The sequence below is a fragment of the Hemitrygon akajei genome, chromosome 17 (assembly GCF_048418815.1).
Source record: "Hemitrygon akajei chromosome 17, sHemAka1.3, whole genome shotgun sequence".
NCBI lineage: Eukaryota > Metazoa > Chordata > Chondrichthyes > Myliobatiformes > Dasyatidae > Hemitrygon > Hemitrygon akajei.
In genome coordinates, this window is record NC_133140.1 from 71,489,792 (window position 1) to 71,507,863 (window position 18,072).

Here is an 18,072-nt window from a genome sequence, read left to right on the forward strand (position 1 = left end):
ACTTTCTCGTTAATGCTTTTGAACCCACACCTATTATGTAATTTTATCACAAACAAGAGAAAATCTGCAGATGCTGGAAATACAAGCAACACACACAAAATGCATGAGCAACTCAGCAGGCCAGGCAACATCTATGGAAAAAAGTACAGTCAGCATTTCAGGCGGTGACCCTTCAGCAGTTTTAATAACGATGTGTAGGAAGGCCCATGAAGTCATCCATTCATATTGGTTCCTCAAATTTCCATTCCTATTTATTAGTGGGTCCAAATTGCATCCCTAAGATCATATTGGCCCATGGCAATAACCCATAAACAAGCAATCTTATTGGCCAATTTAATGATCGAGTAATAGATACTATAATTTTTTTGCATTTACTGTATATGTAAAAGTAAGTCTGGATGCAAGGTATCTAAACAAAGATGTATTCTATTCAAACAAAATACTGGAGGAACTCAGCAGTACCCCAAGATCTCGGCCCAAAACATCAACTGCACTCTTTTCCATAGACGCTGCCTGGTCTGCTGAGTTCCTCCAGCATTTTGTGTGTGCTGCTTGGATTTCCAGCATCTGCAGATTCTCTTTTGTTTATATATTGCCTGTTTTCCAAGACATTATTTGTTACTTAAAAATTTTCTTAGTTAATTGATTAACTAAATTGTACGTCGTAATAAATTATGTTGAATTAGGCTTTTTATTTCCATTATTGAGTTTTAATATAGTTCCTTATTTGAAGCCAGTCCATATAAATTATTCCTTCAAATAGCGACCTTACTCTTTATTGGCCAATGAGCATAAACTCTTGTACTCTATTGGGCCTTCAAAATTAGATATTTCCATATGATTGGTCGTGGGAAATACACGTCGATATAAGGCTTCCGTATTATTGGTCCGCACTAGCACGCTTCAATTCTTCATTGGTCCACACGATTTCTAGCCGTCTAATGATTGGACGGTTAATGTAAATTCTTCCAATTATTGGCGTAACCTCATCCCGTAGCCGCTCAGTTATTTGCGACGCCTGTTTTGCGACCGTCGGTGCCGGTGGCTGTGTGAAGTAGGCCGTTGAAATTGTTTTTAGCCGGGGTTGACTTGGATGGCGTGGCGGTGTGCGGCCAGCATGTGAGGCCTGGCGAAGGGTGAGGAACGGTTGTACCTCAGTCGGGTGATTTGAGCGGCGGCGACGGACGTTGAGAGAAGGGCAGCCCGGGCACTATGACAGTCTTCAGGCTGACGACGCAGGCCTACTGCAAGATGTTACTGCACGCCGCCAAGTACCCGCACTGTGCCGTTAACGGCATCTTGGTGGCCGAGAGGCACAAGAGAAAAGAGGGCCAGGCCGTGCTCTTCGTGGACTGTGTTCCCTTCTTCCACGGCACCCTAGCACTCGCACCCATGCTGGAGGTGGCTCTCACGCTGGTAAGCGGAAGGGTTAAAAACCTTTGGAGCAACTAATGTGTGATAGCTTCAGTGAATCATCGAAAGATTTAATCTTAATTGTGGTATATAGTGTGTTGGTTGGTGGAAATGGAGTGAAGAACTATTCATATGATGTCATTCAGATATAGAAAGTACGAAGTTTGGCAACTTTTAAAGTGTTTTTTTAGCCTTAATTATTGCCGACTCTTATAAAAGAGCGTTGGCTTTCACGAAAGAGCCTGCAGTGTTTCCTCTGTGGATAAGTGTAACAACAATCTTCTATTTATTTGTGCTCCGGTACAGAGTGCAGGAAACTTGTCCATTGAAAATGCATTGTTTTTCCCTTATATTAACATTAATGTTATTCATGATCAAACTAAGTTTTGATTTTTTTCCATAATCAATTACCCAGCTCTTGTCTTGCATTGTGTCTCTTCTTTCTGTCCATTCCATCCTGTGCAGCTTGTTGCTGGATACTCAGTAAGCCTCCCTTAATCATAGTTCCACTTTTTCTGGCTCAGAAACTTCATTCACTCTTCTTACTTATTTATAATGGCGTATCATTGCTCTTTATTTTAAGGAAAACACATCACACTCAAAATATGTGACCTTGCAGGGGCAAGATAGTGCAATTCTTCAGCTTTGGATGATCTCTGACATATTTCAGTCCTGACTCTAGACTTGTGTATCCCTTTCCACTAATTTTCTAATTTGTCCTGATCTTGGTATTTTGCTCGATTCATGGAAATCTTCTGCTTAATACTTTAAAATGCAAAATTCCAGAATCTGCCTCATTTTTGGAGGGATTGGAAGCTTTAGAGAGGGTGCAGAGGAGATTTACTAGGATACTGCATGAATTAGTGAGTACATCTTATGAGTTTATCATGAGCAAGCCTGGCCTTTTCTGTTTGGAACAATGGAGGATGAGATATGACCTGATAGGATCAGTTTTAATATCACTGGCGTATGTCGGAAATTTGTTAACCTCGTGGTAACAGTACAAAGAAATACATGATAATAGAAGGAAAAGAAAACTTAATTACAGTGTGTATATATTAAATTAAAAATAGAGCAAAACTGGAGCTGATAGAAGTGATGTAGTGTTCAGGGGTTCAATGTTCATTTAGGAATTGGATGACAGAGAGGAAGAAAGTGTTCCTGAATCTCTGAGTGTGTGCCTTCTGGCTCCTGTACCTCCTTCATGACTAACGGTGAGAAGTGGGCATGTCCTGCGTGATGGGGGTTCATAATGATGGACGCTGCCTTTCTAAGCCACTCAGAAAGTAGTCCTTCCTCCCCCATACCAGACAGTGATGCAGCCTTGTCAGAATGCTCTCCGTGGTACATCTGTAAAGTTTTCAAGTGTCTTGGGTGACAAACCAAATCTTCTCAAACTCCTAATGAAATGCAGTATACCCGCTGTCTTGCCTTCTTGATAGCTGCATCGATATGTTGAGACCAGGTTAGGTCGTCAGAGAACTTGACACCTAGGAACTTGAAACTGCTCACTGTCTCCACTTCTGATCCCTCTATGAAGATTGGTTGGTGTTCACTCTTCTTACCCTTCCTGAAGTCCACAATCAGCTCTTTGGTCTTGCTCACGTTAAGTGCAAGGTTGTTGCTGCGACACCACTCAACTAGCTGGTATATCTTGCTCTTGTATGTCCTCTTGTTTCCATTTGAGATTCTGACAATGATGGTGGTATTAAGCACACATCCCTGAGGTACACCAGTCATTGATCGTCAGCAAAGAGGTGTTATTAATACCAATCTGCACAGATAGTGATTTTCTGGTTAGGAAGTCGAGGATCCAATTGCAGAGGCCCAGGTCCATAGCATATCAATCAGGACTGTGGGAAAGATGGTGTGTTAAACACTGAGCTATAGTCAACGAACATCATTGGCTGAAATGGCTAGCACAAGAGGACATAATTTCAAGGTGCTTGGAAGTAGATACAGAGGTAATGTCAGGGCTAAGTTTTTTATGCAGAGAGCGGTGAGTGTGTGGAATGGGCTACCTGCAATGGTGGTGGAGGTGGATGCAATAGTGTCTTTTAAGAGACTCCTGGACAGGTACGTGGAGCTTAGAAAAATAGAGGGCTGTGGGTAACCCTAGGTAATTTCTAAGGTAAGGACATGTTTGGCACATCTTTGTGGGCCAAAGGGCCTGTATTATGCATTTTATCACCATAGATGTGAGTACTACTGGACAATAGTCATTAAAGCAGCTCTGGCTACTCTTCTTGGGCACTGGTATAATTGTTGCCCTTTTGAATCAGGTGGGAACTTCCAACTGTGGCAAAGATGTTTTGAAAATGTCCTTGAACACACCCACCAGTTGGTTGGTACAAGTTTTCAGAGCCTTGCCAGGTACATTATCAGGGCCTGCTACCTTTCAAGGGTTCACCCTTCTGAAAGACAGCCTGATATTGGCCTCCAAGATGGAGATCACAGGGTCACCGGATGCAATAGAGATCTTCACTACTGTAGTTATATTCTCCCTGTCAAAGCAGAGGTGCTCAAGATGATAAGGGGCCTAGATTGAGTGAATAGCCGAAGATTTTTTCCCAGAGCAGAAATCACTCATACAAGAGGGCATAGTTTTAGGGTGACTGGAGAAAAGTATTGTAGCGGGGGTGTGGAGAATATCAGGTAGGTATTTTGCACATAGTCGTAGGCGCTTGAAACTTGCTGACAGGGTTAGTGGTAGAAGGGACATTTAGGGAGACTCTTAGATATGCACATGGATGAAAGAAAAATGAACAGCTATTTGGGAAGTAACATTGTAATTGCAATATTCCAACAAAATTCACCTTAAGATTGAGGAAGAGACCTTGTATAGTACCTTTTAAATTCTAGGCAATCAAAAGCACTTCACTTTTAAAACTTTGGACATATTGGGGTGGGTGATATTTCACTTGATGATTGTGTTCCCTTATTTTCTGTGGGCTGAAGGGCCTGTAATGTGCTCTAGATTTCTATGTTATAGATTCAAATTTGAAAACAATCCTCATAGTTTTGTTGCCAATTTTCAAATAAGGTTTTCCTGGTTGCAGGTCTATTTGTGATTGCAGCAACATGAAATAAATTGTGTGTAATATCATAAATGCCATATTGAAATCTATGAGCAAAGTGATTTTAATTTTTTTCTTTCCTCTCATCCAATTGACATCATTAGTTTATAATACGATAATCTGAAAAGATGACAGTGAACACACCAGCCTAAGGGAACACAGGATTGGGAAATATTTTACCAAAATTTGAAGCCCCATACAGCAATCTGTTGTTTTATTCTAGTAATTTCAAAAGCATTCAGGAAATATTTGAAGCCTTTTTTTAAATTTAGTGTGGACCCTTTTGTGGAAACAGATTGTCTTGACTTGATAAATAAGTTCTTTTCCCTAGACATAGTTGAGGTGTCATGAGAGGGTTATTAGTTATGATCCCTAATGGCCTAGAGGTAAAGATGAGATGCAGGAATTTAAATTCGAAAGTTAACTGGATAAATTCTTGCCTCTGCTGACAGGGATCTAAAAAGACAACTTTGATATTTAAACAGATTGAAGATATTTTTCTACTCCAGGAATGTTGTTTATTATTAAGAATGTTGTTAATCATAGTCTTGGATTAATTGTAACGGATATTAGAAGAATCATAATGAGGACTGATGACCAAGCCCAATCAAGTTACAAATTTGTATTTTGAAATGTCTAAGGTAAGGAGTAAAACTGGACTGCTGTTCGCTCTGAACTTTTTTTAACAACGTTAATAGAATGAGTGTTGAGTTCAGCAGCTTGTTTGAAATAGGACTGAAGTACAACCTTTATTTGAAGAACTGCAAAGTGGCTGATGCAATGTTAAATGGTCTGGTTGGAATTGTACAATTAACAACCAGTTGTGGAGCATTTGGCATTAGAAAAGATTGTACCAAGAGGATGATTGGATGATGCTCCCTTTGGAGGGGGTCAGGGACTGAAGTTCATATTCCTGAAATAAAGGTGAAGAGAATTGATTTATTTTGTTTTTGCATTCTATTGCAAAACATTTTTGCACTTTCTCTGCTATATCTCTCATTCTTTAAGTGTGCGCTTATTGAAAACTGCCCATTTTTAAATCCTATCCTGCTGTCACATTAACTTCTGCTTAAGCACTGCCTTTGTTTCAAATACATCCATGTCCTTGCCTCTCTCTATTCCTATAATTTCTATACTCCTGTTCTAGTTTCTTAGTCTTCCGCCAGTTTGCTTGAGCAGCTGTGCTTTCAGCTGTTAGACTTTCCTAAGCCACTATGTTCCTCTACCTTTGCCTGAATCATTGGCATCTGCCTTTTGGCATAATATCAAATTTTGTCTTGTGAACTGCCTTGGGAGTTTTAAACAACTTTATACAGAACTGACACTGTACTTTTAACTATAAAAAGTTTATGCAAGTCCCTGGAAAATATTGTTTTCACATAGCCATTCCTTTTTTTAAAAAAATTTAAAAATTCAGTAACTCATCTTGTTCTTTGACCTTTCATTGTAACATCTTGTGCATCTATCGTGATTTCTCTCACTTCTGAGACCAACCTAGTTTTCTGCTGCAGTTCACTTCCATTGAATTGTCTTTGTTTGCCTCCTAAGAGGAAGGAAGCATTGTCTTGTTATATTTTCTACATATACCATGTAGGATGACCATATGCCTCTAACTTATGCCTTCTAGAAGCTTGAAGTCCACTGGCTCTGTCCTCTTTTTAATAGAAATACCATTGCTATTCTTGCCAACTGCTCATCACTTATTAAAAGGATGTATGAGTAAAATATACATTAATACGTTAATGTTATTAAACTTGTCCATACGGTTGTTTTATTGTCTGTAATCTTAACCCTAGCTTCTGCATGAAGCCACAGCTTTCTGCTCCCTGCAGAATGTATGTTGTTTGAAATAGCTACCCTGTGACTGATGTTCCATTCATCCTCTGCTCCATCTAACTTTACTCTTTTCCTCCATTGTTTTTGCAGATTTTGATCTATATTATGTAAAAAGGAAACCCAGAATGTGTGCTGATGTGAAGATGAAAATTAGAACTTCATAATTACTGCTAATTAAATCAGATGTATTAATGATGACACATTATTTTCAGATCATGATTTCTAAAATCTTTTTAGTTCAGCATTTTATTTAGACAAGTTCAGTAAATTTCTTTCCCTAATCTGGCCTAGTTGTGAATGGTCTCTCTCAGTGTAACTAATGTAGAACTGCTCCAGGAAAGTGGAGCTGAAATGTTTGGGAATTAAAGCCCACCTTCTTTGAAAGGACATTTAAGTTACCTGCTGTACCTTTCCCTTGCTGCTCCTCATTTTGTCAGTAATGTTGACTTCTCTTTGTGCTGCGATTCTGTCAATTATTGGCTGTCATTCCACAGAAACCCATCCACTATTTCCCTGTCCTCAACTCGGTCACCATGTCAAAGTTCTCTTTGACCTATGGGGAAACTTAGGAGCTCAAGAAACTAAGTCTTCACTGCTGTAAGTGTTGTACAGGTCCTAAGTATCTTTGTTGCATTTTTTTTTCCTCAGGTGGATTCTTGGTGTAAAGAAAATAACTATGTAATAGCTGGATACTACCAGGCAAATGAGCGAATGAAGGACACCAGGTGTGTAAAGTATCGTAGTTTTAGGATGGGTTATTGTTAATCATAATCACACAACACAGAAACAGGCTCTTCATCCCAACTGGTCCATGCCAACCAAGATTTCCATCTAAGCCAGTCCCATTTTCCTGTTTGCCTAAACCCTCTAAACGAGGGGTCCTATTGTGCCATTGACCCATAATATTAATAGAGGGGTCTGTGTACCCCAGTTTGGGAACCCTGACTCTAAACCTTTCCTATCCATGCACCTGTCAAAATGTGGTTTAACTGCTGTTAACATACTTGCCTCAACCTGTTCCTGTGGCAGTTGTGGATGTTAACATTACCCCTCAGGTTCCTATTAAATCTCTCTCCTCTCACCTTAAACCTTTACCCACTAGTTCTTGATTCCCCAAGCCTGGGGAAAAGACTGTTACCATTCACTTTATCTGTGCCCCTTGTGACTTTCTAAACCTTGGTACAATGGCCTTGTCGAAATTAAAATCCCAGCTAACCTTCTAAATCCTGCTTTTCTTATTGTACCCTGTTGTCTAACTTGAAGAGTGGTGGTTAATTGACTGTGAACAAAGTCATTGCCACATACAATAGAAAACACTTGGCTTCCTGTTTTTGTAGGCAGCTGTGATCAAGTATTCCAGAGGGGAGATGAATCATGAACTCCAAATTAAAAATATTTTCTGTGGGTTCAGTCAGTCAGGTTTGGGAACACAATTTCTAAAGTCGTTATTTGTTGTTTTGCTAAGTAGAGTTGCTCAACTTTTAAATTGATTCAGTCTCTTGGAGGAGTTCTGATGGTAAAAACTGAATGTGAGGGAGCCTCCAGAAAAGATTGTAGACAGGTAGGGGCCTCATCACTTTGGTAGTAAGGTATGGGTTTGAAAGTACTAGCTAAATCCTGAAAGAAGAACAGATTTAAAAACAAAGTTGTGCCTACCATTTAAAAGGCCTCTGAGATGGCAGTACTATTTTTGTGATGGTATGTATACTCTGGCTGAAGTATAATTGGCACTGAATTAATCCTTGTACAGTGATGTGAATGGAAAAAATCAGCTTTTTTTTGTTGTTTGTCAGTCTTTTCCTCTTTGTGTAGTTTTTTTCCTGTAAATGCCTGCCAGAAAATGAATAGAACATGTGTACTTTGAACATCAGAATCAAACACTTCTTAAGAAAATGCAAAACTAACTGAAATTCTGATTGTTTTATCTTGCTTTTTTTAAATAATTTCTATTTCAGCAAATATTTCTGGCATCAGCCACAAATTGACGGGAATTATTTGTCCCTTGGACTTCTTTGCACATAGTCAGGATCAACACATCCTGGCATTAAAGTCCATTATTGTCAACTTAATATCTGACCAGAGGCTGAGAAATGAGCCTTTCTAAAAACAGAACTATTTAAAACATCAAACTTCACTTAATGCACAACTTTTACCAAATACTAGTTCTAGTGCAATTCCAAAAGTGAATGTTTTGGGTAAACATCACTGTTTCACTATTCTTGTACTTTTGGTATTCACTCACTAAGGGCTACTCAAGGCCAGGGTAACACTCACAATGTTTCGCTGCCCTTGAGCAAGACAGTTTTTCATTTATTAAAAGACCTTTATTCCTTTATTCCTTTATTCCATCTCTTATACAAATAAATTGATGATAATTCGCATTAGGGCATAAGGGAGCAGTGAGGTATTCAGTGGGAATGGAAAATTAAAATGGTAGGAAAGAGATGTGTTGGTTTGAATCCAAAGTTCAATTTTTTAATTCCTTGGTTTTATTGAAGTTTGCCTTGCCTTTTCTGTAGTTTTGTCCTAAACTTTGCACAGGCTCATTGGTTGCTTAGTGACCGTTTGTAAAATAGCCACTGATGCTTAATTGCAGAATATACCATTCTTCCTTCCTGATTAAATGAATGAGGAGCAGAAGTCGCACCTGAAGTACTATAAAATTTTGTTCATTTGGTACTGTGCCTGAAGTAGTCAGTATTTTTTTCTCTGTGAAAATGTTATTTTGGTTATAACAATTGTTTTATTTTTTTACAGTCCAAACCAAGTTGCTGAAAAGGTTGCTTCTCGAATTGCTGAAAGCTTCAGTGATGCAGCCCTTATTATGGTACAGTATTGCAGATAAGTGTCATGTCTGGTTTAATAGAACAAGGCTGTTTAGTGTTTGAATTAAACATTTATGGATCAGGAACCAATATGCTTATTGTACCCTTGGTGATTAAATTTCAGGATAATTACTGAAAATGTTGGCTCTGGGGCAGGGCTTCCCAACCTTTTTTTTTATGCCCAGGACCCATGCCATTAGCCGTGGGGTCTGTGGACCCCAGGCTGGGAATGAATCACTGTTCAAGAGTATTACAGATTAGAAAATCCTGGCTTCAATCAAAAATTTATTTTTAGACTGAACTTGATTCTCTGATCCCTTCTGAGAGAATAGGTAAATCTATAACAATATTCTACAGGAACCCAACTGGTTGAGTGGCATTTGTGGAGGAGAAGAATTGTTGAGTTATTTAAGTTAAAGCCCTGCTTCAGAACTGCTTTGGAGAAGCAAGCTAGTGAGGATAGAGAAAGACAGTGCCAAGAAGAGATTCTGAGGCAATTGCTGAAACAGCAATTGGTACAAGATGATACCTGTAGTGCCAGGTAAGGGAGGTGAGGGGGAGTGGAGTTGAAGGCTGTGGCAGGTGAGTGATAGAAGCGTAGGTAGATCTGTGGTTGGAACCAATGTGTGAAACTGCCACAAACTAACACCAGTTATGAGAATATTTGCTGGAGACTGAAAGTGGTGGTGAAGAGAGAAACAATGCTACATCAGTTTCCCTTGTAATTCTGCCATGTCATAGGTTATTTTGCTTATAATACTTTGACTCTAGTAATTCTCTTTTAAGGTTGATAATCATAAATTTACAATGGGCTGTGAAGAACAATCTATTGTAGTATATGAACATCATGAAAACAAGTGGCGATGCAAAGACCCAAATACGTGAGTAGAAATGTTAACTTGCATAGGTTGAGCACTAATTGATTTTCCATATGGGGGAGAAAGAGCATGTATCCATGTATTGTTGTAACTTGAAAATGTCTACAGTAGCTTGGTTAATATCACTGTCTGCAAGATCCCCACCAGGGACCTGAGTATCAGATGGGGGAGGGCTGTGCTGTCAGATCTTCAGTAGAGTGCCTAATTAGAGGGATGACTAAGATTCCCTGCCGCTTTTTCAGCAAGGTGCTCTCCCCTGCTCTTCAATAATTCTGTTATCAATATTTCACAACATGCCTATTTTGAAGAATCTGAAAAGAGTCGAGTCATTGCTTGCTCTGTGCAGCAATAACTGAACTATTCCTCATTCTTTCTGACCCTTGAGATTTTCTTTTATGTTTATCCATCTTCCTTCTGAATGCTGAATCTGCCTCTCTACTAGAGGCCTTTAGGTTCAGACCCAGGAAATAACTGTCAAACACAGTTTACAAAGTGCATACTGTTTATTAGCAAGCTTGCCTTCTCAGTTGGCAACACAGTCTCTGCTCACTGAGCTTGAGAAAATCTACAGCCAAGTGAGCCCAGAATACTGCGTGGAGCTGCTGTTATACATTGCTTTCACATACAGATAAGGGTAGACTGAGAAGCTTCTCATGAAACAAACACTTCTTTGTTAATACATTATTCTCACAGAATGACTTGTCAAGCTGCCAATAAGTCAGTGAGGTTCTAGCCCTTTTAATTCTGCATATAATTCAAGTCAAGTCACTTTTATTGTCATTTCGACCATAACTGCTGGTACAGTACACAGTAAAAATGAGAATGTTTATCAGGACCATGGTGTTACATCCTCACTTGCACTCAAGACTCTCACCAGCACCTACAATAGAAATTGTTTATTTACTGTCCAGCACTTCAGTGCATTTAAGTATCACCTATCAGATGCCCTTGTAATCTCCCATTCTAAGAACAGCCCAAACCTCTCCAGATTACTGACATGACTAAATTTCCTCATCAAATGTGTTACCTACAGTAGTTCCCATCTACATCCTGCAAGTCCTTTGCATGTTTCTTGAACTGGGGTCTGTACTCCACTTGTGGTTGAGACAAAATTCATCATGACTTCCTTATTCTAGTATTTTATGTCTATTTATAAAGCTCAAAGTGAATTTAGTATCGCAGTACATGTCACCATATACAACTTTGACATTCATTTTCTTGCCAGCCTACTCAATAAATCTATAATAGAATCAAAGACTGCACGAACTTGCATGTTCAACAGTGTGCAAAAGAGAACAAACTGTACAAATAAGAAAAGAAAAGTATTAATAAATGATGAACATCACGAACCTCAGGTGAAGAGTTCTTGAAAGTGCTTCTGGGAATATTTCAATGATGGAGCAAGTGAAGTTGAGTGGAATCATCCCCCTTGGTTCAAGAGCCTGATGGTTGAGGGGTAATAACTGTTCCTGAACCTGATGGTGAATTCTGAGGCTCCTGTACTGCCTTTCTGATGGCAGCAGTGAGAAGAGAGCACAGCTTAGTTGGTGGGGGTCACTGATGATGAATGTTGCTTTTCCACACTGTGGCTTTACCAAATCCATTACTTTTTCATGTAGGATTTTCTGTTCAAGGGCTTTGGTGTTTCCATGCCAGGTTGTGATGTAGACAATCAATATACTCGCCACCACTCTTCTGTAGAAGTTCTTCAATGTTTTAGATTCATGCTGAATCTTCTCAAACTCCTAAGTAGAGGCACTGCCGTACTTTCTTCATTAGTACACTTGCATGCTGGCCCCAGGATAGGTCCTCCACAACGATAACACCAAGGAATTTAAAGTTGCTGACTCTCTGCACCTCTGATAACCTAATGAGGACTGAGTCATGGACCTCTTGTTTACTCCTTCTGAAGTCAATAATCAGTTCATTGATCTTGCTGACATTGACAGTGAAGAGCCAATGAGATGGTATCAACTGTGGAGCTATTGCTCTGGTGAGCAAATTGGGGTGCATCCGAGTCACTTCTCAGGCAGAGGTTGATATGTTTCATTATCAACTTCTCAAAACACTTCATCGCAGTGGATGTAAGTGCTACTGGGCAGTAGTCATTGAGGCAGGTTATCACGCTCATCTTGGGCACCAGTATAAGTGAAGTCTGCTTGGAGCAGGTAGGTACTTCAACCTCAGACTGTTGAAGTGAGAGTTTAAAGATCTCAGTGAACACTCCAGCCAGTTGGATCAGCACAGGTCTGTAGTAATTGGCCAAGTACCTTGTCTGGGCCAGATGCTTTTCATGAAGGCTGCTTGCACGTTGGCCTCAGGACTGAAATCACAGGATCATTGGGAGCTCTGAGAGTTTGTGATGGTTCCTCCATGTTTTAACGGTCAAACCAAGCATAGAAGATATTGAGCTCTTCTGCAAGTGAACCCCTCTTGTCTATGTCGCCTGATTTTTTTTTGATAAGTAATAGCAGTCGTGTGACTGTGTTCACAAAATGGCTTTCTGGAGATCGTACCTGGACCTCTTATAACTTTCTTGGTCACTGGACTTGAATACCACTGACCGGGTCTTCAGCAGATTATGAAATTCATGGTTCATTCAGGGCTTCTCATTGGGAAAGACTCTGAATGATTTTGTGGGGATGCACTAGTCTATAGCTGTTTGTATTGTGACAACCATGGTGTATTCATTCAGATCCACAAATAAGTTCTTGAACACGGCTCAGTCCACCAACTCGTAGTAATTCTGTAGCTGTCCCTTTGACTCCCACGGCCGCATCTTGGTTGTCCTAATTTCTAGTGCTTTGCTCTTTAGCCTCTTCCTGTATGCTGGTAGAAGGACAGCCAAGTGATCAGATTTACCGAACTGTGGTCTGGGCATGATACAGTAGGCATTCCTTGTATTAGTACAACAGTAGTCTTGTGTGTTCAGTAGTCCAGTACCTTGCATAATTTTAATTTCCCAACCACCTTGCTGTTTAGAATGAATTAAACACACTGTTCTTGTATTGAATTGTGCCTTATTCCTATTGCCTCTATTTTCCTACCAAAAAATGTAGTACTCTGCAGTTCATAAAATTCTCATCTGCTATCTAACCCCTGCAAACACACACCCTAATCCAAGCTGTCTTTAAGTTGGTATATTTTTTCCCTTAGTTCATTTATGCCATCTTAATTTGTAGATTCCAAAACCTGAAATTGTGTCCCCAAGTCAATGCAGAAGTAATTCTGTAGCGTTGATTCTGTTGACCCTTGGAATTTACTGTTCGTTTGTCTGGAAAAACAAATTTGTATTAGTACTTTCAATTTTTTGTGTGACTACTGTCAACCATTAAATGACTTGAATCTTGATGACAAGCTATTAATTTGTCATTTTAAAACATTCTTTGAGCTGTAGCTTGAAGTTGCCATTCTCTTCAGGAAATGCTATTGGAGACCTCAAGTTGCTTCTCATCTGCATTTCTGGTTTGACAAAAATCTATTACTGCAGTGGATAATATTAAATGGAATGTAAAATTTATCTCCCTTCATTGTGGTACCTTGCATGTTTCTAACTTAAGTCTGAGAATGAGCAGTCTTATTGTCTGCCTTTTCCAGCTTCAAAAATCATCAAATTTGAGTAGAATCATTTATTTCAAATTGCTGTAAATGCAGTTGAAAGTACTGAAAGCATTTGTTTTGAGTCATTCATCAGAATTGACAGTTGTTCCAGTGTTAAATGTCTCCTTGCATTTATCAATTGGCCAGAGATAAAATTGAAATTCCATTGCAAATAATTCCTTGTTAAAAGGAATATTGTCCCAAATATACAAGAGTAAGAACTGTTGGTGATGAGGAGTGGGATTTAACCTGCAACTTTATGCAAACTCTAGAGCAGGGGTTCCCAACCATTTTTATGCTATGGACCAACACCATTAAGCAAGGAGTCTATGGACCCCAGGTTGGGAACCCCTGCTGTAGTGTGTTGGTTGTTTGTTTAATAATGTGCTGTGCAAAAGTCGTGGGTGCATATATAGGATGCCTAAGACTTTGATACAGAACGGTATTTCTCAACGTGGAATTGAGAGGAAGTTTTAAAATCTGGTGGGAGCAAAAGATATTTAGAATGATGAGGGTGGGGCAGGTGGTGGAGGAGTGCCAGGGATGGGGGGCTAGCAAGGGTGCAGACACACCCCTGAGACGCCAGGTAAGGTCATTTGATTCCAAACAATTGCTTTATTGATCATTACAGAATGTCTCTCTGGTACTTCCTGCTCCTTCCCCTTTTCCCAAACACGATTTCTCTCTCTTCCCCCCCCCCTCCCCCCACTCTCAGTCCACAATGGAGACCCATAGCAGAATCATGTTTATCATCACTCACATATGTCATGAATTTTTGTTTTGGTGGCAGCAGTACAGTGCAATATATAAAATGACTACAGTATTATAGCTATATATATGTACCTAAGAGTTTTGCACAGTATTGTACATTTCAGCACTTGGAACAAGCCCATGGTATCTAACTTGTATTCATTGGAATAATTTATTTTGTACAGAGATTTCTGTGAAGATTGGTCAGAGGTGCAGCGAATCACAACCTGTCTACTGGATGATAAATCCTATGACTCCTTGGTGGATTTTGATAACCACATGGATGATCTCAGGAATGATTGGACAAATCCAGAGATCAACAAAGCTGTCCTCCATTTCTGCTGATTCACCTTTATGTGAATATCCTTGGGCATTCTCTTGACAAATGGAAATGTGCAGCTGCCTTTGGCTGTGATGCGTTACCCTTTTGAATGTGAAGTCTGAACAGTAAAATGGAAGTCAAAACGTTGAGCACTCCAGTTCACTGCCAAGGGATATCAAGTTTTTCAAGTCTCCTGATAATTGAGCCATGGGTCTCTTTGGTTTTCTCAGGAAAACAAGATTTGCAGTCAAATTGCCCTTTCTGTTAAATCAGATTTTGGATATTTCTAAAGATGTGAGTTATTGTGTAATTTGAAAAGAATTCAATCAGTTAACACTGTAAGAATAACTTGTGTTTAAACAATTATTTGATTAAATCAATTTAAACAGCTCCTGACAAAAGCTGTAGTTGATACTTTTCTTCAGTTGCTGATGCAGTTCTCCAATACTCCGAATTTTGATCCTGTTAATTTACACAGTTAAGTGTGCAAACTTTCGGTTGAGAAAATACGTTTGAGGTTTAGGGCTTTGGATAAACTAAATGATTACATTTCAAAGATATTTCACTGGTTCTAAAGCATTTTTGGCTTTTTTGAGTTTGTGAAAGAAAGGTGCTGCATTAATCATTCATATCAGTAACATTTTGAGGAATCCATTAATTTGAAACTGATTCTTTGTATAACAACATTCTAGTTGGAAAACAAATCTTTAAATTGCATTCAAGTACCTGATAGGATATTTTGAACATCTGATTCTTGATCCTTGTCCATGTATTCTATCAAATGTTTTAAAGGAGTGAGTAAAAATGATTTGTCATGAAATGTTCATAACTTTTTGAAATTCTCATAATTCATCCAATTTGGATTTGTCTTATATCCAAGCTTTCTGATAGTAAATGATTGATCTTCAAATTACAAATCTGTGTGCAACTTAGTGTCTGTAAACTTTTTATAAACTAATTATATTGTACAGTATATTTTCATTTGCAGTCTACTTGGGATCTGAGATATGCAAATAAGTTGCCATATTGTATTAATATTTCTTGGTTACAGTGCAGGAAGTTGTTTTTCACCTGTTATCTCCACTGATGTTTCCAGATTTTCAAAAACTGCAAAATAATTAAAAAGCAAAGTATTTGCATTGGAGGGCACTTGAATTTCTGTTTGGGTAACAAAATAATTACAGTACTTTTCTCATGATTATAATTGCTTACCAAAGTGTGTTAAAATGGGTTCGACTATTCTGGTTCTGCAGTTGACCTGTTGTTCAATAAGTCACTTACTACCATATTTTTCACAGTAGAATAGTTTCTGACTGGTACAAAAAACTCTAATACATTTTTGTGAATGTATATTCTGCAGCTAAGCTACAATCAGCCTCAGCATTTGTGGAAGGAGAAACAGTTAACATTCTTTTCAAAGATATTTCATCGCAAAGTTCTCTAGCTCGACATATGAATTTTTTTTACCCACAAATGCCCTCAACCTTAGAATTTTTTTTCAAGATTTTCACTGCATTTTTTTTCATTCCTTCAAGCCTTAGTTTAAATCTAGTCAAAATTCCTTTCTTTTTGATCTGAGCTGTGTACCAACAAACATTCTTGTTCAGGTTGGAGATGAGATGTTAGCATCGAGAGGAAATCCAAAGCTGCAAATAGTTAATGAAAACAAATAAACTGAATTTTTCCACAAAAGCACATTTATGTTGGTTCCTTATTTCCTGAAGTATGTTCCAAGAAGAACTGCAGTCTGCTTGGTTTTTGCTCTGTAAAAGAAAAGTGTATTTTGCTTTTTATTAAGTTGTAGTTCAACATGGTGAGAAGATTTTAATGCATCTTTACAGAGCAGGAGCCAAAAGAAAACTGGTTGCATCTCATTGTTCACCTGCTGAAAAAAGCAATTGTCATTCTTCTTCTCCTCTTCTGTTCTCCGCCCCCCCCCCCCCCCCAATGATTATTTCAAGATTGTCCTCAAAGCAGTTGCCAGAAGATTTTATTTGAAGTTGGGTCACAGATCGGCTGTGATCTCATTGGGATAATGGTTTAAGGGCCTAATTTGCCTGTGTCTATTCCTTTTGAAGTTTTCATAGTTTGTACTTTGTTCTAACCACTTAAATCCACTATTTACAAAAAGAAAATGTCATTTAAATGTAAATATTGCTGTTTAAGCTCAAAGGAATACTTTATTCTTTATAACAAAGGCCTTAAGTTTTGGTAGGGTAATGATGGGAGACAAATTGCCATATAAAACTTTTGAAATTATTTTCAATAACTATCTTGAATGAGTACTGTAATCATGTCTGTTAAAGCTGAAGTCCATTACGTTAAATGCGCTGTAGCATGAAAGACAAACTGTAGGTTGAAGTGGGTAGGAAAAAATGTTTTAATAGCTTAGAGTACAAAGCTGAAACTGCAAGGGGATTGTATATGGTTACAATCAATGATTTGATACTACTGATTCAAAGCATTTATCCTTTCATCCTTTTCAGGTCCTGTCTGACCTGATTCTAATGTTATGTATTTTTCATTTCCAGCATTTGATTTCATCCAATAAAAATACAAAACTACTTTCAAAGCAGCCTTTTTTTTCCTAAATGAAGTTTGATTATTGCAGCTCAGGAATAAGCGTTTACTGGTGCCTTGCAAGAGCTACAAATCCTACTTGACTTTAGCAACCCTCAACAGAACAATGAGCATGGGCAATGTGAAAGAGCTATTTAAACTTTGGCCCACAGTTGATGGCATTCTAAAGTTTTTTTTCAATTAATAGCTTGAACTTGCTGTGATACTTAATCTCTTTATCTGGGGTGTAAATTGCTATTTAGTTCATTGAAGCTGATTGTTTCTCCTGCAACTTGCCTATTCTGGTGGTAACAAACCCCACACGGACATGGAGAGAATATGCAATCCCCATATGGCCAACAGCCAAGTGCAGGTTGAAGCTGGAGCTTTGCAGCAGCAGTAACTGAGTGGCTGTTTCACAAAGGCCAGTCTATTAAGAAAACAGTTTTTTAGAGGGAATTGTTCATTCTTGGTGGTCTCACTTCTAGAACAGACTTTTTTTTAAAAAAGTCTGGTTTTCCTGCTTTCTGAAATGAAATACAAGCAGTTCTCTGCATTTGCCAGAATGTGGTTGTTTAGCTAAAGACTATTCAAAATGCCATTAACCCCTTGTTCTTTTCACTCCTGCTGTTCATGGAATCCTGTTTTTTTTTTTGAATCAATTCAATGGCACTCTACATTGAGTACGCAAAAAATCTTGAGTGACTTTGATCCAAGCTCTTTGAATCAATGTGATTCCAAACCTTTATACTCATTGGCATTTCTTTTCCTTGTTACAACTTAAGATTTTGTTGCCAATCCTGTACAGAAAA

At 38.6% G+C, this 18,072-nt stretch overlaps 1 protein-coding gene across 1 annotated transcript; it reads left to right on the plus strand.

Moving 5' to 3' along the window:
• Positions 1 to 985: 985 nt before the first annotated feature.
• On the plus strand, positions 986 to 17,273 carry emc8 (ER membrane protein complex subunit 8). Its single transcript, XM_073070366.1, has 5 exons — positions 986 to 1,416; positions 6,975 to 7,051; positions 9,084 to 9,153; positions 9,938 to 10,032; positions 14,565 to 17,273. The coding sequence occupies exons 1-5, from the start codon at positions 1,213 to 1,215 to the stop codon at positions 14,722 to 14,724; spliced, it is 606 nt and encodes a 201-aa protein (XP_072926467.1). The 5' UTR covers positions 986 to 1,212; the 3' UTR covers positions 14,725 to 17,273.
• The last annotated feature ends 799 nt before the right edge of the window (positions 17,274 to 18,072 follow it).